This window comes from Nomascus leucogenys, chromosome 15 (genome assembly GCF_006542625.1).
Source record: "Nomascus leucogenys isolate Asia chromosome 15, Asia_NLE_v1, whole genome shotgun sequence".
Lineage (NCBI taxonomy): Eukaryota > Metazoa > Chordata > Mammalia > Primates > Hylobatidae > Nomascus > Nomascus leucogenys.
In genome coordinates, this window is record NC_044395.1 from 94,153,151 (window position 1) to 94,173,833 (window position 20,683).

The following is a 20,683-nucleotide window of genomic DNA, read 5'->3' on the forward strand; positions in this document are numbered from 1 at the left end:
GCCATGCTTAACACTCATTACTATCCTTAATTCATTACTGTCCTTAATTGTTTTGATAATCAAATTGTCTTAGATTTGGCTATTGAGAGCCCCTTTAAGCTGGCTCCTTTGTCTTTATGACATGTTTACATCATTTTTTTCATTTCATTTCATTTCATTTATTTATTTAGTTTTTACTATTTCCTTACTTTCTGGCATAACAAGATGCTGCAGGCTTATCTTCTATTTTCCTTGCCCCTTCCCTGAAAATTCCTAGAAAACCTCGTCTCCCCTATTTATTTACTTACTGGCCCTCCCTCTTAGCTACTCATGCCATAAATATTTGCTCCTGCTTTTCCACCTGTGTTACATTGGCCTAAATGCTGTGGGCGACGATAAAGAACTTAAAGGCTAGTTTCAGAAAAGGCCTTCTTCTTAAATCAAGTTTTAAAGTAGAGAATAGGTGGGGCGCAGTGGCTCATGCCTGTAATGCTAGCACTTTGGGAGGTCGAGGTGGGCGGATCACCTGAGGTCAGGAGTTCAAGACCAGCCTGGTGAAACCCTGTCTTTACAAAAAATACAAAAATTAGCCTAGTGTGGTGGTGCATGCCTGTCATCCCAGCTAGTCGGGAGGCTCAGGCAGAAGAATCTCTTGAACCCAGAAGGTGGAGGTTGCAGCGAGCCAAGATCATGCCACTGCACTCCAGGCTGGGCCACAGAGTGCGACTCCATCTCAAAAAAAAAAAAAAAAAAAGAAAAAGAAAGAAAGAAAGAAAAAAGTAGAGAACAAAGTTTTAAATAAAACAAATAAAATATAACAATCAGCCTGGGCATGGTGCCTCAAACCTGTAATCCCAACACTTTGGGAGGCTGAGGCAGGAGGATCGCTTGAGCCCAGGAGTTCGAAATCAGCCTGGGAGACATAGCAAGACCCTGTCTAGAGGAAGAAAGAAAGGGAGAAAGAGAGAGGGAAGGGAAGGGGGGAAGGAAGAAGAGAAGGAAAGGAAGAAAAGGGAAGGAAGGAGGAAGGAGGGAAGGAAGGAGGAAGAAAGGAAGGAAGGAAGGAAATATATTGGGCACTATGTGCCAGGCAGGTGCTACAGTCTGGAAAGGGTAAACCAGAGACAGTGTCCCTGATTTTGTGGAACTCAGGGTTCAGGGGTTAGCAGCAATGTTCTATTGAAGTCAGGGGACAACAAAGGAAGAGGAGTTGCTTGATGAATGTGTAGATTCCTGGGTCTCATCCAAGAGATCCTGATTCTATAGATTTGCAGTTTGGTCCAGGAGCCAGCATATTAATAGTTTGTCTTATTAATTAGAAGATTTCTAGTACTTGAGAATGATTGGATGAGAGGCTATAAATTGGAGAGATTGAGGGGGCTACCTGGAAGAGGCGGGGCTTGAGCTGAGGGTCCAAGGTCAAGTCACAGGTCAGCAATGTCCACAGAGCCCAGATCTTGTAGAAACTGGGAATTAAGGGCACCCCACCAGAAAGTGACAGCATCAAAATTTAAACCCTTCACTGGCTGGCCTCCAGCCAACGCCCATACACAAACTGGGCTCACTGAAATACTCGTGCTGCAAGTCAAGGTCCCCAAGTCTTTGCTCTTCCAGGTCCAAGGCCATTTCAAATGTCACTTCCTCTTTACTCCAGACAGATAGGCTTGGGCCAAGTTAATTGTTCCCTTATCTGCATTTCCAGAGCACTTTTTACATTGCTTTATTGTGGTGCTAATCCTATATCATTGTGCTTTGTTTACATTTCTGCCTAGACTAAACTCAAATATCCCCGAATAATCTGGGATGGAAGGTGTTCATTCTCCCTCTTTTGCAGATGGGAAACCTGCTTTTCAATGAGGTGAGACTTTGAGAGAGCAGCAGGGCACAGGGTGAAGCACCTTGGTTAAAGCGACTTTTGTCACTTCTCAGCCGCAGGACCTTAGGAAGTTACTTAACCATCTGTGCTTCATTTTCCTTGGCAGCACAATGCAGGTGATAAGAAGCAGCAACTGCCACCAAGGCAGGTTATGTGGCCTCAATGAGTTAATATATGTAAAACTAGAAGAGTGCCTGGCAAACGGTAAGTGCTATGTAAATGGTTATTAAGCAATTAAAGTCATGTCACTGGAATTCAAATCCAAGTCTTCAGATGATAAAGCTCTTAGATGCTTGTTCTATTTTAACTTTGTAGGACTCCAAGTTTTCCTGAAAAGTAGTAGTTATTTTAGAAGCAGCAATAAAAGGAAGCTGGTTTGGGGCAAAAGACATTCAAGAGATAAGAGGAAGCAAAATGTTCCAGCCAACTGCTTTAATGAAGGCATGGACCAGGGAAGACAGCAGATGTCAGTTCTCCTGACCCTAGGTCTAGTGCACACACAGTAACACATTCATGCAAGGACCACCAGGGTAGACCTTGGGAGCTGGTCCCTCTAAGTTCCTTTACATGTCTTTCCTCTTAAGTCAGTTGTGGGTTAGATATTTGGGCGCCTGCGGTGACGTGCTACAAAGACTGCCTGCGCATCCACAGTTCTCCAAGATGGTGCCATTGACAAATGGAAAAGGTTAATTATTGCTTTGTTGAGCATGAGAAAAACATTGGCTGATTTCTTGAATCTTAATGTGTGTTGTGCTACAATGGGGATTAAGAATAAAGTTTACATTTCCAAAGCAATGATCATTTGTATTTTTACTTAAGACTGCTTATAAGATAATCGCATAGATAAAATCTATTACCATTATTATTACTGTAAATATGGTTTAAAATGGTGAATTAAATTGTGATTGATTTTGAAGATGATGTGCAGAACAAATGAGTGATGAATGCATGTGAAAGTTTTCAGTTTAGGGACCAAGGGTAGACAGTATCTACATGTGGAAGAGTTTCAGTGATTAACCTTTGCATCAAATATTAATAACTTAGAATGCTTGATCTTCCTAACTGGGAGATGTTTTAGAATTGCCATTCGCAAACTTGAGCATGGGTCAGAATCATCTTTAAGGCATATTAAAACACAGGTGGGGCACGGTGGCTCATGCCTGTAACCCAACACTTTGGGAGGCCAAGGCAGGTGAATCACTTGAGTCCAGGAGTTCAAGACCAGCCTGAGCAACATGGGGAAACCCAATCTCTACCAAAAATACAAAAATTAGCTGGGCATGGTGGTGTGAGCCTGTAGTCTCAGCTACTACAGAGGCTGAGGTGGGAGGATTGCTTGAGCCCAAGAAGTCAAGGCTGCAGCGAGCCAGGATCGTAACACTGCACTCCAGCCTGGGGGACGGAGAGAGATCTTGTCTCAAAACAAAGAAACAAACACCCCACAAATTGCTGAACCCCATCCCCAGATTTGCTGATTTAGGGTAACTGGGGTGGAGCCTATGAATCTGTTTCTTTATTATAGTAAGTTCCCAGGTGATGTTGATTCTGCTGGTCCCAAGAGAGTTTGAGAATCATTGCGTTAGAACAAACATCCCCTCGCTGGTAACGCCTTTCCACCACCTGAGCTGGAATGCAACGTAAGCGGATTTGTTTTAAATAGGCCACCTTAAGCAGTCAAATTTCCCAACTACTTTTAGCATTTTACAGACCAAGAGAGCCATCACTTCATTATTTCTCCTCTAGAAGAAAAAAAATGATTTGTCTCTCTGTCCTGGGATTTAAAACAATTAAAAATAACAAAGATCACAAACCTTAGGAAGATTTAAAGGAATCTTATAGTTAACATGCAGCTAAGGCTGCATGTTTCTTGTGTCTTAATAAATGAACACATTTAGACTTCATGCATTTCCCAGTACTCTAAGGAAATCATCGAAAAGCGTATTCTTCTTCATCTAGGTTTGTCCTACATCGGGACCCTCCTGGGCTAGCACGCTTCGAGGTGATGGCCAGCAGGTGGCGCTCTGCATCAGTTCATGGGGGCAGCCTGACTCGTGGGAAGGCAAACACACAAACCAAGGTGCCTGCTTTAAATCCTCAAAGTAAAGGTCCTCTTAACTACTTGTCATAAAACACCCTGAGACACCCGTCTTGGAAAATCGAAGTGTCAAGCTCAGCATCTTTGCCACATTTCAAACTAGGTAATTACCTTCTCTCCCAAAGGGAATCTGCTTTATGTATTTGTGTCCTTTCTAGGTTACAAGTTTCCCAAAGGCAATGATCTTGCCTTCCACTCACTCCATACAACGCTGAAGTGAAATGCATATTTTACAATAACAATTTAATTATTCTACATTCCTCTGAGCTACATGATGACCTGTTATATAATTGCCGGTAATACAGAAATGTGCCTGCCTCATACAAACCCTTGCAATACATAGAAGTTTTTATTTGACCTAAGAGTAAATTGCTTATTTGCTTCTCCTTTAGAAGAGAAAAAGCAGAGCATTTCCCCGCCATCCCAAATTATGTCATAATCAAATAAACAACACTGCATTTCAGTCTGTCATTTTTATTAAGCCTGCAGAGCTGTTTTTTTTTTTCTACACACGACAAATACTTTGATATAATCTAGGATAATAAAATAGTTGAACAACTTTTTTTTTAAGATTTATGTTTGTATAGAAACAATCTGTGGAACTCCTCACCTCAAAATGAAGGTGTCTAAAAACAGTGATTCATCAGCATTGCTTTAAATAATTGTTTTGGTTAAAAGTTGTGGTTTCCATTCTCAACTGAAATGTGTCTGCATGCAGTTTTCCTTGGGTCCAAAGCTTAAGGCCTTGGGAAGGGGGCCAAGAAAAAAAGAACGGCCACTCTCCTTTCTGTCCTTCCCTTGTGTGGAGGACAATGATTGAAACAGGGGAGTTACAAAAGCCAGGAAGAAAAGAAATCAATTGCACATCTCTAGTTTGCAAGCGTCAAAGTCACAACAAGTCTGCACACAACAACTATCTGTAGATATGAAATTCCATCATGATAGCACAGAGCCTGCTTGCCCCTAAATGTTCCTTTCTTCTGCTAATCATGTCAGTTACTATGGATGGGCTGTGGCCGTAAGTTCTCCCTTAAGGGCTGGTCCTTCTGTCACCTTGAAGGGTCAGCCCTTGAATTATGCCACTTGGATGCTATGTCTTGGTACCCAACAAAGATCTACCATCCCCTAAGAAATCCCTTACCCAACCCTCAAACCCCCAAAGTGCCTAAGAGTGAAGATGAAGATGCCATGGAGACGGCGTCGTCAGTGAACACCTCCCCAAAGATGCCCGGGGACTCGGGCCTATATCATCCCATTGATCTTAGTCCACTCGTAGATGTCCTGTTCGCACACTATGTCGGAGTTGATGAGGAGGTATCTGTCACCTACACAGAAATGCTTCTGACAGGCGGCGCATTTGAAACATTCCAGGTGATACACTTTGTCTTTCACCCGCATTGTCATCTCATAGGCACGAATCCGCTTGTCACAGGATGCGCAGAGACCGTCTTGCCCAAAAAGCCTGGGGCAAAAGAAAGAAAAGCTAAGAAGACAGTGAAAGGGACAATCCTGGAAGACAGGGCTCGGTGATGAGCCCTAGAAAGGAGGCCGAACTTTCAGGATGTCAGGAAGCCAGGGAAGGTCAGCTCCAGAAGGAGGGCCGGCTGGTGCAGTCTTTCCCAGCAGGAAAAGGGAACTCAGATGAAACTGGCATTTGGATCTGGCATAACTCCTCCCTTTTCTGAGCCTTCTCCCTGTCTGCAGCAACAGTTCATCATTCCTCTAGGCTGCCCCCTGGCTCCTCCTCTGTGGGCAAGACTCTCAGCTGATGTGATCTATGATAAGGAGTTAGGCAAGTATTACCTGTCCCCTCCCAGGTTCAGGTGCTGGAACCCTCATTTCAGAAGAGCAGCTGGAGAGAGACCCTAGGGGCCCCTTTGAGAGGGTACTGACCAGGAATGCAGTAAAATGGGCATTCTTCTGAGGCTCCCAAACTCTATCATGTCAATAGCCACTGGTACTGGCCTTGAATACCTCCATAAGCTGCAAAGCACATCTCCACCTGATTATTCACTGGGGCCCCAGCTGCTGGGAGACAGGGAGTTCCACAGAAAACACGCGATGCAGCTAATCGTGCCTCTGAGACATGGAGGACAAACAGCATCTCTCCACCATGAATGGAAGATCTTAATTCATGGCCCTCGCTGCCCACTGGCGTGAATCAAAAGGGAAACTTCTTTTCTGACATTTAAATCAAGACTCTCCCAAACCTCAGTTGATCAGTCACTTATTTCCGGCAGAATCTAGTGTCAAGGTGGGAGACAGAACATGGCAGGGCTCAGTGCAGTGGTTCTCAAAGTGTTGGTCCTGGGACCAGCAGCATCAGCACTGCCTGGGAACATGTTAGAAATACAAATTCTCAGGCTGGGCGCAGTGGCTCACGCCTGTAATCCCAACACTTTGGGAGGCTGAGGCAGGCGGATCACTTGAGCTCACAAATTCGAGACCACCCTGGGCAACATGGTGAAACTGTGTCTCTACAAAAAATACAAAAATTAGCTGGGTGCGGTGGTGCATGCCTCTAGTCTCAGCTATTAATACTTGGGAGGCTGAGGTGGGAGGATGGCTTTAGCCCGGGAGGTGGAGGTTGCAGTGAGCCAAGGTCATGCCACTGCATTCCAGCCTGGGCCACAGAGCCAGACCCTGACTCAAAAGAAAAGCAAAAATTAAACAAACAAACAAACAAAAAATTCTCAGCCCTCCTCCCTCCCTACCCAACTGAGACACCCTGGGGAGAAGGCCAGCAGTCTGTGTGTTAATGAACACTTCCGGGGGACTGGAGGCAGGCTGACATTTGAGAATCAACAGCAAAAGTGCAGTAACGCAAGTACCGGAAGCAGAGAAGACCCAGCTTCAATGTCCCGGACCAGCCCTGAGTGACCCTGGAGAGACCTCTGATTCTCTGAGCCTCAGTGAAATGGCAGCCATCATAGGCTCCACCTCACTCAGCTATTAAAACAACCAAACGAAGCATGTCAGGGCACCCATGGTCAAGGGCTAAGCCATCGCTGGTTATGTTTTAACACATCTTGGGTGTATTCCCAGCCGTGCCAGTCTTGCCGCAGGAAGTAATTTTCACTTGTGGCTGAAAACATAGCATGTTAGCAGGTGGTTTCTACATAAAACCTTTAGGACAGTTTTAGGTGAATGCTCGTTCTTATTGGAAGTTCTGGTTGATTTCAGGATATCAGAGAATCAGTGGGTACATTCTTAGAGGTTGTAGGGGACGCAAGGACAGTTGACACATTTTGCAATATTTGGGCAAGATTAATGGAATTGACAAGAGGTGGTCTGTGAGTGGAGAGCTCATTGTTCGGGCCAGGGCCAGCTAATTTGTCTCTGAATCCTGCTTTCCATGTGAAGATCTTCGAGTGTTTTCAAAGCACCGCCTGGGAGCAAACTCATTACTGAGGGAGAACATTTTATCCCAACGTAGCAGATGGTGGAGCTGCAGGTAACCGCCACATTGGAGGTCACGGAGTGGAAAGACAGTTCTAGTTTTCTGACTGTTCTGTAAGTTAAGTTTGGGCCTGAGCAAGGATGAACGACTGAGAAAACAGTGTGCATGGAATGAATCCAACTGCCTGGGGTATGCGATCCTTAAGGAAGGAGGGAGCTTATTAAAGGGAAGTCAGGGGGTAAATTACAATCCACATCAGGCAGCTAATGAAGGGAAGGACAAAGGACGAATATGTGGGAGACAAGTTCAGGTCCCAGCATCACCTCTAACTTGCCAGGTGACCTGAGCGAATGGAGTCCCCTGTACAGGCTTCTGTGACTTAAGCCGTAAAGCAAAGGAACTGAAAGAGAAGGTCCCCGTAGCCCCTTCCAGCTCTGGGATTCGGAGATTCTAATATTAGTAAAAAATACGCCAGGACTTGACACTTAACTTGAGCATTAACCTCTGGCACCAAGAATTGGTATCTTAGGCTGGATATCCCAGAAGCAGCCCCTGAGGCAAGGATTGATGTGCCAGTGATTTATGAATGAGGCATTCTCAGGAAAAACCTGGAAGGCAGCAGGGGAGGCTGGAGGGAAAGGGAGGAAGCCAAGCCAAGTTGTAACCTCAGGCAAAGTCCCTCAGAGGGGAGGGACCCTGGAATATAAGTTATGCCTGGCTCCAGACAAGGCTGCGGGGCTTGGTACTCCCACCGTGTCTGTCACTGGTTAAGGTCTATTGGGGGTCTAGCGGGGGCAGGCATACTTCTGGCTCTAACAGATTCAGGTGCTGGCTGTTAAAAGCAAAACTACTGCCATCATCACCACCCCACCACTCCCAGCACACAAGAATTAGTGAAAAGGGATCCAAGGAGATCTGGCTCAGCACAGACACGAACAGCTGCTCTCGGGTTCCCGACAATACAACACAGCAGCAGAGTTGAGGTTCTGCATGGGGGTCTCATGAATATTTGAAGCTAAATGTCGGAAAAGAACTGTAACAGGCAACTCAGCCACTGGAAATCCTCACGGGGACAAGTTATCCTAGGGGTGAAGCAGAACTCAACCCCATTAGAGGGCCCGTTCAGTCACTCCTCCAACTTGCCTTGTTAAAAGATCCTGCCAGATACACTAAGAATGCCAGTCAACAAGATCTTGGCTAAAGAACCATCCCTGATGCAAAAGACAATTTTTCCCCTCTGTCAAGAGATGTCCCATCTTAAGCTCTCTGCTGCCCATTTTAATAACAATAATATAAATATTAAAGAATGGCTGGAAATGCCTGCACTAACGCAGAGTTAATTAACATGCTGCCTAGGAATGTGGCAGGGAGAAGAATTATGTCACCAAGACACAAGTTAATTAACATTGGGTTCTCCCAGACTGGTTTTTTTTTCCTCTCCTTTTTGAAAATGGAAAGGATTAACAAGCCCAGGCAGCACTGGTTTTATTCCTGAATGTTATATAAAACGGTAGAGATAGGGAGAAGCCGGGGCTCTTCTGACCTTACTCTATCTGCACTTCAGTTAATAAGATTCAAATGATTTGACAGGGATGGAGTCAAGGGTCCGATGGGAATCATTTACCCGTCTGCCTTCTCACTGACTTGGCAAACTGGGAGTGAGCAAAACCAGGTCTGTATTTATCCCAATTCTATTTTTTGTGACTTAAAAAAAAAGAAAACTGACCAAAATTATAAGCATGATCATTGCAAAACCCTACTTATTTTCTCGGAACCACCATATCTGCAAGGACTGCAAGGACATTATCTGGGAATTCAAGAAGGACAAAAAGCTTCTATCAGTCTTCAGGTAAAGCTTCCTTCACTGTGAAACTGCCTGCAGTTTTTTTGGTTTTGTTTTGTTTCTATAATGTAAAATGCTCTGAGGGCAGGTTTGGGAGGAAAAGCTGGCCCAGCAGCCAAGGGTGCTGAGGTCTCAACAAGCGTCCATGGGTTGGATGGTCCTGGTGTATCAGGGAAGCATGCTTCACAGACCCTCTGCTCCAGGAAGATGGAGAAATACTGACAGCTACACAGTTGAGCAGATCTGACAGTAGAGGGCACAGAGACAGTTACCTCATCGGAAACTTAAAACGCTAGCACATTCTAGGCAAAGGCATTCACACAGTGCTGGAAAATTCGGATGGCCAATGGGATGGCCCAGAGCATGGGAGATGTCCTCAGCTCCTGTCTTACTTGGCGTTGTCGAGTTCCTATTTTACTCTTCCATTCTTCCATCCCTTTGCTCATTAGATTGGAAAATAATGATTACATAAGAGCAGCTAACATCTATTTGATCCATACCAAGCCAAGTAGTTTATCTGCATTATTCCATCAAATCCTCCCCACATCCTTAGAGGTAGGTGCTATTATCATCCCCATTTTACAGATGAGGAAATCGAGGCTTAGGAAGGTTAAGTAACTTGCCCAAGGCCACCAAGCTGGGAAGCAATGGTATTGGGACTCAAACCTCCAACTGCCTGCAGGGCCTTTGCCTTTCTGTTCTTCGAAGACTGCCTTCCTGCTATGAGTCAATGCTTGGAGCTCCATATGCTATTTTTAAATTTCTCATCATATAATACTGGAGTCATACAAAAGAATATTTAATGTTCCGAAGCATTCAAATGAGGTCCTCAGAGCCCACCTCTAAACTTATAAACAGAAACACTCCCAGTCCCTCTGATCCTCCGTGCGTACTCCTCCTCAACCCCATCCCCTAGCTTCTCCTGCTCCCCAAGGGAACCACTTTTCTGAATTTTGGGTGTACAATTCTCTTGCCTTTAAAGACATTAGTATTTTACCACATAGGAACGTAACCCTGAGAACACGCTTCTCAAACAGGAAGAAATGCCCTCTGCTTCTCAGCGTGGGAGCTGAGACTCAGCCACTGCAGCCTGACCTCTTTCTATAGGCGGTGTCCGAGCCTGGAGCAGGGTCAGGGGCAACACACACAGACTGCAGATGTCCATGGACCACCCAGCCTCCCTTCCGCGGGCCCCAGTGGAGTGCCGGGGAGGGTACCTGAGATAGTCTCTCCGGCAAAGCTTCCGGCCCAGTTTGTAGTAGAGGCGCCGCCCCACCTCGCCCAGCCGGCAGCCACAGAGATCGCAGCTCAGGCAGTCCTCGTGCCAGTACTGGTCGATGGCCTTCAGGAAGTAGCGGTCCCCGATGTTCTGCTGGCAGCCGCCGCATGTCAGCAGGGACGGGGGGATCTGCAGCACCTCGTCCACTGGTTCCCTGGAGAGAAGGCCAAGCATCAGGGACAGCCTCACCAGAGTGAGACCAGCACCGAGGGTCCGAGATCGTTTTGGGCCAGACAGGGCATCTCACCTGACTGCCTTTCAGTGACCTAAGGGAGAAGGGACACGACAACACATCCCTTGGCCAGATTGCAGAGTCCCAACCAACCTTGGGTTAAGATGGGAAAGAGCCAGACCTTACTCCCTAGATCTCTAAGAAGTAAACACAGGGCACCAAGACGCAACAAAGGCAACTGCAGGTGGCACTGTGCCCGTGCCCATGCCCAGCACTACCTGGGCACCTCTGGTCTTCTGCTTTTTCCCACTCTCCCTGCTGACTCTCCCTCTCTATCTTCACAAATCTCCCTCATTTTCCTCCTCCTATACCCTGGACCCAAGGGCACTGCCTAACCTCAGAGGAGGCACTCTGGACTAAAAGAGTCACTCACCGCCAGGGCAGCAGATGACCCAGAGTGCTAAGAATCTGCAAATCCCCAGTGCCATCCTCCCACCAGCCCTTCCCAACCGCACAAAAGCAGAGGTGAGGAAGAAAGAAGAATGAAACCAAAAATTATTTTAGGTTGCTTTCTCTTTCCAAAATAAAAATTCCATCAGGATATAACAGGAATTCTCCTAATTTTCCTTTTTTACAGAAATTCCATTTTCCATTCTTCCTACTGAAGGAATACTTGGAGGAAAATCTCGTATCGTAAGGCCATTGTTGCACTTATGAAGGACATCAAATAGGCCTTTCTTTCCTTACCTGAACATTTTTATAAGAGTAAAACTGATTCGGATAAAGTTGATTTGAGGAAGAAAATGAAGTGGGGGCAATGATTATTTCAAAGAGAGTGGAAGGCAATTAAACAGACACTGACATCTCAATCCAGCAATTGTTAATAGGCTGTGACACGTGTTCTTTCGTTAATACGCCATGCATAGCATCTCCTGTTCACTTTGCTTCCCTGGAATCTGAATACATTTTTACATTTAAAAATAAATAACTTTGCTAAAAGAAAATAAAGGAGTGGAAGGACTTATTCTAGTGTCCCCCAAATGGGACACAGCAAACGCTTAATACTTGTTGATTTATAATAATTAGCAAGTGTTCTCTGGAACCTTGAACACAAATCTATTTCTTAAAAATCGATTATGTTTCAAAAAACATACCTTCTTCCAACTGTAAAATTCCCAAAGGGAGGCCGGGCGTGGTGGCTCACGCCTGTAATCCCAGCACTTCGGGAGGCCGAGGCGGGTGGATCACGAGGTCAGGAGATCGAGGCCATCCCGGCTAACACAGTGAAACCCCGTCTCTACTAAAAACACAAAAAATTAGCCGGGCGAGGTGGCGGGCGCCTGTAGTCCCAGCTACTCGGGAGGCTGAGGCAGGAGAATGGCGTGAACCCCGGGGGGCGGAGCCTGCAGTGAGCCAAGATCACGCCATTGCACTCCAGCCTGGGCGACAGCAAGGCTCTGTCTCAAAAAAAAAAAAAAAATTCCCAAAGGGAGCTTCCTCCTGGGTACCCTGCAGGTATAAATCCATGTCTCCTCTTTCTAACTGGTACTAACTTACCAGGTGACCTTGTGTCCTAATTGGTCTGTGCCCATAAAGCCCAGCAGCCATTATACTTGGGGACAGGAGGCTAGGTGGCTCAATGTCGATAACACTCTGACAACTTCAGGTGATCCTGTCATGTGAAGTATGTTCCTTATGAATATTTAGGAGTGCTAAAGCCATGCCCACACTTTCTAGATGCAGTGTAACAGCACTTCATGAGATTATCATCTTTGGAACAAGAAAATGGGAAGCTCGAGTTAGTTTATCTGGGAAAAAAAAATGGCCAGGTACAGTGGCTCACACTTGTAATCCCAGCACTTTGGGAGGCCAAGGCAGGAGGATCACTTGAGCCCACGAGTTTGAGGCCAGCCTGGGCAACATGGCAAAATCCTGTCTCTACAAAAAATATAAAAAATTGCCCAGGCTGCAGCACACCAACATGGCACATGGATACACATGTAACAAACCTGCACATTGTGCACATGTACCCTAAAACTTAAAGTATAATTTAAAAAAATCATCACCATTATCATATTCTAGAATGTTTTCATCACTCCTAAGAGAAATCTGGCTCATTAAGCTACTATTCCCCATTCCCCCTTCCTGCAGCCCCTAGCAAGCACTAATATTTCTGTATCTATGGATTTGTCTATTCTGGACATTTCATATAAATGAAATCATACAAAAAAAAAATTGCCCAGGCCTGGTGGCATGAGCCAGTAGTCCCAGCTACCCAGGAGGCTGAGATGGGAGGATCATCTGAGCCCAGGAAGTTGAAGCTGCAGTGAGCACTGCACTCTAGCCTAGACAACACAGTGAGACCCTAGCTCAAAAAAATTCAAAACTATAGTTTTTTGTTTGTTTGTTTTGAGATACAGTTTCACTCTTATTGCCCAGGCTGGAGTGCAATGGCACAATCTTGGCTCACTGCAACCTCCACCTCCTGGGTTCAATGATTCTCCTGCTTCAGCCTCCCGAATAGCTGGGATTACAGGTGCCCACCACCAGGCCCAGCTAATTTTTTTTTATTTTTAGTAGAGACGAGGTTTCATTCACTGAAGCCTTGCTTTCTTTCCTTTGTTTCTACAGATCGTATATAAGGACTGCCATTTCCCCTTCTAATAACTAATACTCTAGCTTTTTCATGTGCATCAACTCAGAATTGCATCTCTTTTCTTTCCACAGCCCATGGTCTTACTCTGGGTTTTCAAAACCACTCATGGAACCTCGATGCACATTGGATGTCCCGATGTTGATGCTGCCAAAGGACTGCGAAAGAAGAGAATTTGCCCTTAGCTGGTGCAAAACTGCCTGGAATTCAAATGAACTGCTCTTGTTACTCACAGGGGAGGCAGTGGGAGCCACCAGTGGCATAGCAAGGGAATCTCTGTGTTCATGAATTCTGGCTGGCTTTCTGTCCAAATGTTTCATTTGCATATAGCTAGGCAAGTCTCCATCTGTAATTTGGAGATGCTGACTGTAATGACCCCAGTTGGATTTGAGGAAGTACACAACGAAGCATCTAGTAGGATAATGGAAAACAGGAGGAATGTAAAGTAAAAGAGTTACGGTGATGGCCTGAGATGAGATGGAGAAGTAAAGTATAAGATATTGGCTCTGTCTTTCTATACTTAATTAATGATAATATCACATTATACTTAGTGGACAATCCAAGACAATGACTGAATTAGATTGATTCACCCTCAAATTAATATTTTATATTCTCCCAGACCCTTATCTTGAATATTATACCTGAGTATCATTTCAGCCTGGATTTCTGGGATAATCATAACAATTTCTAAGGGCGGGGGAGAATGTGCTGCAGCAATTTCTCAACTGGCTTGTCCCTCTTTGATCAGAACCTGTCTTCGTTGGGCAAATAGTGAAGTGAAGGAAGGAGCTGGTGAGCCTCCAGCAGTAGGTATCTGCTGTATTAGGAAGTTAGGATGTTTCAGTTTCTAACCTCAGTGAAAAAGCACAAACTCTGAAAGAAGCAAACTTCCCTCAGGGAAATGAAAGCTTCAGATTTATCTTCTATTGAAAGGATTAGTGACTAAATTCTGCTGATCAAAAAGGCATGAGGCACCAATTCATCCAATTCACTCCCTTATTGTGTTACCATGATCTTGCCCAGGCTCTGAAACTCAGAGCTCAGTTGTAAGTTTATTTTTAAAAAGTGATCAAACCACCCTTTAAACCCATTGTTTGCATAAACATACTTTTAAAAAGGAATGTTATTTTTCTCCTGAGAATTTGTTGAAGGAAGTGGGGGTTTTTGCTACAACAAACCTAGCTCATTACAAAACTAGTGTCTTAACCTTCGAGACTGAATAGTGATGTTTATATTCTCATTGGATGGTGGTACTTCCTGTGTTTTATGAGAACATGCTGAGCTTTTATGCTGGTAACTGAGGGTAAAACCCAGGTAAATAAACACCACAGAAAGCCGAAATTGAAGGGTGTGTGTGTGTGTGTGTGTGTGTGCGGTATTTCAAGCAGGAAAGCACAATTCTATTAAAGCAGGAAAAGAAAAAACAAATGTCTCTTAAAAGCACAAATGGACAAGTCATTAACCAGCTCCTTTGGTCTTGTGTAACAAATCCCTTCAAAGGATTAGAGGGGGACTTCAAAGGAATAAAAATTCTCAAAACCAGACAGCTAATGACTCTTAAAAGGGCATTTGCGTTGACAGGAAAATGATATCTTAAACACCCCTTACTCCCCATGTTAACACTAAAGAATGGGTGAGGGATAGAAAAACATTCCAAACCAGTACGAGGCTCAGAAAACAGATGTGGCCAATGCTCATTAGAGCTCTGGTTCCCTGACCCCAAACCCTTTTGAGACTCTGCTAAAAACTACAAGACTCTACTCCCCAGAATAATTCACCTATACACAAAATGGTGCATTAACTTTCGAGGTTCACAGGCCCCCATCGGTGGACCCCGAGGAGGGGTACACATACTCAGATTTACTCCGGATTTCGCTGCTCTAGAAATCCCTGGAGGCCCAGAGCCAGCTCCGAGGTGGACGGTCGGACCCCTCACCCGCCCGTTACCCGCGAGGCTGGCAGCGGCTCCACCTGCGGACCGGGAAGGTGGCCGTTGGGGACCCCAGAGGCAGCCACTTGGAATGTTCCCCTTTCCAAGACCAAATGGACAAAGAGAAAAGGCCGAGAAGGAGAGGGGAGAAGGGAGCAGAGTCAAGCCCGGAACGCTCTCCGGACTGCACCTGCGCGCCTCCAGGCTCCCCTTGTGCCTGCTCCCGTGCAAACTTTCTGGCCCGTGGTGGCTTTGGGGAGTGTCCTAGTAGCCTAGAGTGGCCCGCAGAGGCGCCGGGCCGACCCCTCTCCCTGCCGCCCGCCGCCCGCCGCCCAGTCCCTCTCCCAGCGCCCCCGGAGTCACCCGTGAGGAAGGGGGAGCCCAGCGCTCGGCACAGGGGACCAAGGGCACGCCGCGAGCGCGCACCTGGAGCCCCCTCGCGGGCCGCCCGGGTCCCCCCGCCGCTCCGGGACGCGAGGCCGTGGACACCGGGGGTGGCAGGGGCAGGGGCGCCGCACTTACTCTGAAGGGTCCAGGCTCTTCCTTTCGATGGCCGAGGACATTGGGGAGGGAGGCGGGGTGCCGGGCGGCGGGGGCGCTCCCTTTGTGGCGCGGGGCTGGCCGGCTGCCGGGGCTCGGACCCCCTCGGGTGCTCGGGCGCCGCCGCCGCCGCTCCTGCGCCTCCGCTTGCTCCGGCGCTCCGGCGGCGAGCTCGCCCCTCCGCGCTCAAGGACAGTCACCGCGCTCCCTTCAAACGCCAAAGAGAGAGAGCGAATCACCGGGCTGCGGGCGCGCCGCGGCCGAGGCGGGGGCCGGGGCGCGCAGCCTGGCCCCGGGCGGCTGCAGCTGCTGCTGCTGCTCAGGACTTAACCTTCCATCCCGGTCCCGCCGCCGCCGCCGCCGCCGCCCGGTCCCTCTCGCGCGCTGTCGCCGGCTCCGCGCCGCCCTCGGGGATGGTGCGCGCCCGCCCGGCCGCCCTGAGCCCCTCGCACCTTCGGCCCGGGTCGCGGCGCGCTGCTCGCCGCCGAGGGCAGAGAGGGGGCGGCGGCCTGGGGGCGGGGAGGGGACCGTGGGTCTCTCCCCGGGCTTCCTCCTCTCTCGGGAAGGTCTATTTTCGTTCAGCTTCCCTCTGTCTCTGGTTTCATTTCCTTTTTCCTGATCACGATTCAAATACAATAGAAGGAAATCACATTTAAAGAGACAGCTGCCCGGTCCCCCCACCTCCCCTTTTTTCTTCCTTTTTTTTTTTTTAAACGGGGCTCCAGGGGATTAGCAATACAAACAGCAGCATCAGGAGTGACTTGGCTTCTTAAAGGGGCCAGTGTCGGGGACGGGGAGAGCCGCTCAGCGGACACCTCTCCTTGGAGAGGAGGCTGGGCAACCACTAAATCATTCTTCAGGGCTTCCCCTCTTCCTCCTTTCCCTTTTGGTTTAACTAAGGCAGAAAGTAACCCACGAACAGCTCGAGCAAGCAAGAAAAGACAAGAATGTGAAATAAGCACCTACAGAAATGCAAGTGTTCCCGGTGGATTTTGCGCTCGTCCCAGGTTCGAGGTCCCAGGTCCACGGACGCCGTGCACCGGGATGCCCTGGACAGCGCGGCTCTGCGGGCTACGGGCTCCAGGCTGCGGCCGCTCTCTGCAGAGGCGATGGTGGTGCGGAGCCGCGACTGCACGGGCTGGGGACGCCTAGAGCAGAGCCAGGGCAGCTAATCCCAGAGGGAGGGTGGCTAGGAGGGACCACGCGGGGCCGGGGCTCCTCTCAGTCGGCTGGTGGCGGAATCCCCTCCCTCTGCACCTTTCAGAAAGCGGACTCCTGCGGTTAAACTGCCCCCCATGTAAAGTGCCAGTAGTACCCCGACCAGAGAAAGTGCTTTTTCAATGGTCAAGAACAGGATCAGAGAGATTATTTTGCCCTGGGTCAGGCACAGAGAAAGAAAGCGGACTCGATTTGGGGGTTCAGGCTTCCCCCTCTCAGCCTCCTTCTAGAAAGAGGCAAGAACGCAGAGGGTAAGGGGGGGGAGGCTAGTAGTCTGCCCTTCCATGGAGAAAAACTTTGGCTCTCCTGGGCCTCAGAGTTCCTTGAAAATATCTGCGTTCAGAAACTGAAAGGCCTATTTGTGTGTGATGCCAGTCATTAAGGCTTGCAAAGAGGGAACACTTTCAGGATCCATGGTTTTATATGATCAGTCCGGATCATAGGCATACATTTTTGTTCCCATTTTAAGTATAACCAGAGTTTACTACTGCCTGCATGCTCTTGTCATTTTCTGGTCCCTGTGTCCCAAGGCTTGGGTCCCTAACGGGTATAATCAAAAGTGTGTGTGTGTGTGTGTGTGTGTCTCAAAGGAAGCCTTAAGAAAATTCTTGTCCTAGTGGAGACTTCAGTATACAAAAAGACTTTTTCGGCTATGCTCGGTGGCTCATGCTTGTGATCCCAGCACTTTGGGAGGCCCAGGCTAGCCTGAGCAACACAGTGAGACCCCGTTTCTACAAAAAATAAAAAATAAAAATAATTAGCTGGGCGTGGTGGTGCTTGCCTGAAATCCTAGCTACTCGGGAGGCGGAGGTGGGAGGATTGCTTGAGCCCAGGAGGTTGAGGCTGCAGTGAGCCATGATCGTATCATTGCCCTCCAGTCTGGGGAACAGAGTGAGACCCTGTCTCAAAAAAAAAAAAAAGTTGTTTTTTTTTTCCGATAGACCCTTGTTTTTAATTTAAAAAAGAAAATACTTAGAATTTTAGGCAAGCCTAAACTATGCGATAAATATGTAACCTACCACACTACTTTCATTTCTAACAGAAATGAAAATATATAGGTTGTGATGAACAGTTTACCTACTTATAACCAGTCAATGTGGTGGTTAAACGCTGGAATTTTGGAACCCAACTGCCTGGGTTTGATTTAGACTCTTACTTATCAGTTAGCATGGCCTAGGAAAATTATTTAATCTGAGGAGGCAGTATGTGGTAGTAGCTCTGGAGTCACACTACCTGGATTCTAACCCATCCTTGACCACGTGTGTGAACCTGGGCTCACAGCAGGAATTTAAACTCCCAGTATCCCGGCGGGGCTCGGTGGCTCACACCTGTAATCCCAGCACTTTGAGAGGCCGAGGTGGGCGGATCACTTGAGGTCAGGAGTTCGTGACCAGCCTGCCCAACATGGTGAAACCCTATCTCTACTAAAAATACAAAAATTAGCCGGGTGTGGTGGCACATGCCTGTAACCCCAGCTACTTGGGAGGCTGAGGCAGGAGAATCACTTGAACCCGGGAGGCAGAGGTTGCAGTGAGCCGAGATCGAGCCATTGCACTCCAGCCTGGGTGACAGAGTGAGACTCTGTCTCAAAATAAATAAATAAATAAACAAACAAATAAAATAAACTCTCAGTATCCTCATCTGTAAAATGGAGACAACAGAACCTATTGCCTAAGTTATCATGGGGATTATATGAGTTAGAGCACAAAAGGGTGGCACATAGATTTGTAATGGCATGGGGGTAATAACAGATATGAGGTTGCTTGCATGAAAAGCAACTGGTATATAGTAAGCACTCATAAATGGCAGCTGCTATGTTATAGCAAAGAGCATCATTAAGATAATTTTAAAAGAGCTTGAAATTAAATTTAAAGGTGAAATGGGGGTTTAAAATAAGAATTGCCCACCCAAATTTGGAAACTATTTCCTGTTTTTTAAAAGCAGGAAACAGGATCCCTTCACCTCACCCCCTTCTTCTCCTAAATAAAACATGTAAGTGTTTTCCATTTTAACATTAATTATCGTGGTGACTAAATGACCTGTTTGCATCTGCTTGGGTGTTTTTTGTTTGTTTGTTTGTTTTTTGAGATGGAGTCTTGCTCTGATACCCAGGCTAGAGTGCAATGGTGCGATCTCAGCTCACTGCAACCTCCGCCTCCCGGGTTCAAGCGATTTTCCCTACCTCAGCCTCCTGAGTAGCTGGGATTACAGGCGCTCGCCACCACGCACAGCCAATTTTTTGTATTTTTAGTAGAGATGGGGTTTTGCCATGTTGGCCAGGCTGATCTCAAACTCCTGACCTCAGGTGATCCACCTGCCTCGGCCTCCCAAAGTGCTGGGGATTACAGGCATGAGCCACCGTGCCTGGCCACATCTGCTTGTTTTTTATTTAATCTGATAAATTATTACTTTCCTTGTCATAGTTTTGCATGGGGCTCAAGTCAGTTGTTAAAATAAATATATCCTTGGGTTCCAAGAGGTAACCTCAGAACAGCCAAATTCAGGGCATAAAGTTTCTTTTTAACAATATGCTTCTACTTTGACCTGAGTGTGTAAAGAAAAAGAGATTACTGCATATGACTTTGGGTCAGTTTCTTATCTTTCACAACTCTTTGGGGAGAACTTCCTTAGAGAAGGTGAATATTTGAAATGGTATCTTAAGATTTCAATTTCACACATAGTGGTTGTAAGAAATAACTGCCTACCGGTGGGATTTCATTCCTATTCAACGGGCAATTAAATCGCTCAAATTTAAGTTTAACATTTAGAATCAAGTCTCAAAATGTGTTTTTATTATGAATAATTTTAAAGCAATCATGACCTTATTGTATCCTCCCATAACAACTAATACATGCCTTATGCAGAAGAGAGACTCAGGAACTATGAAGTGACTGGGACATGTAAAACGGTTCTTTAAAAGTTGAGGAAATCTCTGTTTGATCCCTGCCAGTGGGACTGAAATTTCATTCCTTTTCCCTTTCCCCCAATTCCTTGCAAATCTTACATATCCTAAAGTCTAAAAAATGTTCAAGTTTTCCTTCCTGAATAAGAATGCTAGAAGAAGAATGAATCAATCTACATGATGGCTCTGACCCCAGATGGATCATTTTTTTTCCCTGTGAGCATTTTCTATTCTTTTTGCTTATTACATTTACAATTGTTTTCTAAGGGAAGAGCAGTTTCAAGTGACTAAGGTTCCTTTGCTAAAATGGACTTCTGATAGAAATGAAAATGCAAATATAATTGAGAAGATCCCAACATTATGATAATTTACCTCTCTTTTTTTTCAACTATTAGAAGCCAAGTTGCAACATATGCTTTGTCACTTGTGACGTTCATACACAAAAATATGACATTTTGTTTCTAAATGTGGCATTCAGGAACAAAAATAAAGATCTGTCTTAATAGGGTTTCGGCTCCCATGGAGAATTTTTTAAACTATTCGGTTGTCACAGGCATCTTGTGCTCAGATTCATTTCAGAACATTTCAGGGCCAGCTGATAGATAAGTTTTCACAGATGTTAGGCCTATTAGTAACCTTAGTGATAAACAAATTCGGTATTCTATATAGTAAAGAGCCCAAAATACATCTTTTAAAAAATCCATTTCAACTGAGCCTTAGGATGAGCATAGAAGCTCAGGTGTTTGTGATCTAGGGGAATTTACTTCACCTCTCTGAACCTCAGTTTCTGTACCTA

General features: G+C 46.4%; 1 protein-coding gene across 4 annotated transcripts in view; it reads right to left on the bottom strand.

The window, feature by feature from the left end:
• Window positions 1-16,834, bottom strand: part of LMO2 (LIM domain only 2) — a 38,454-nt gene extending 21,620 nt beyond the window's left edge. The window contains exons 1-5 of one of the 4 annotated variants that reach the window (XM_030829453.1): window positions 16,734-16,834; window positions 16,099-16,382; window positions 15,750-15,975; window positions 10,411-10,626; window positions 4,409-5,412 (exon numbers count right to left, since the gene is read on the bottom strand). In XM_030829453.1, coding sequence (XP_030685313.1) covers window positions 5,193-5,412; window positions 10,411-10,626; window positions 15,750-15,975; window positions 16,099-16,105 — 669 coding nt within the window. In that variant the 5' untranslated portion in view covers window positions 16,106-16,382; window positions 16,734-16,834 and the 3' untranslated portion in view covers window positions 4,409-5,192. Of the gene's footprint in view, window positions 1-4,408; window positions 5,413-10,410; window positions 10,627-15,749; window positions 15,976-16,098; window positions 16,663-16,733 lie in introns of those variants that run through there. The other 3 variants (XM_030829456.1, XM_030829455.1, XM_030829454.1) reach the window with 3 other exon arrangements.
• Window positions 16,835-20,683: the final 3,849 nt, after the last annotated feature.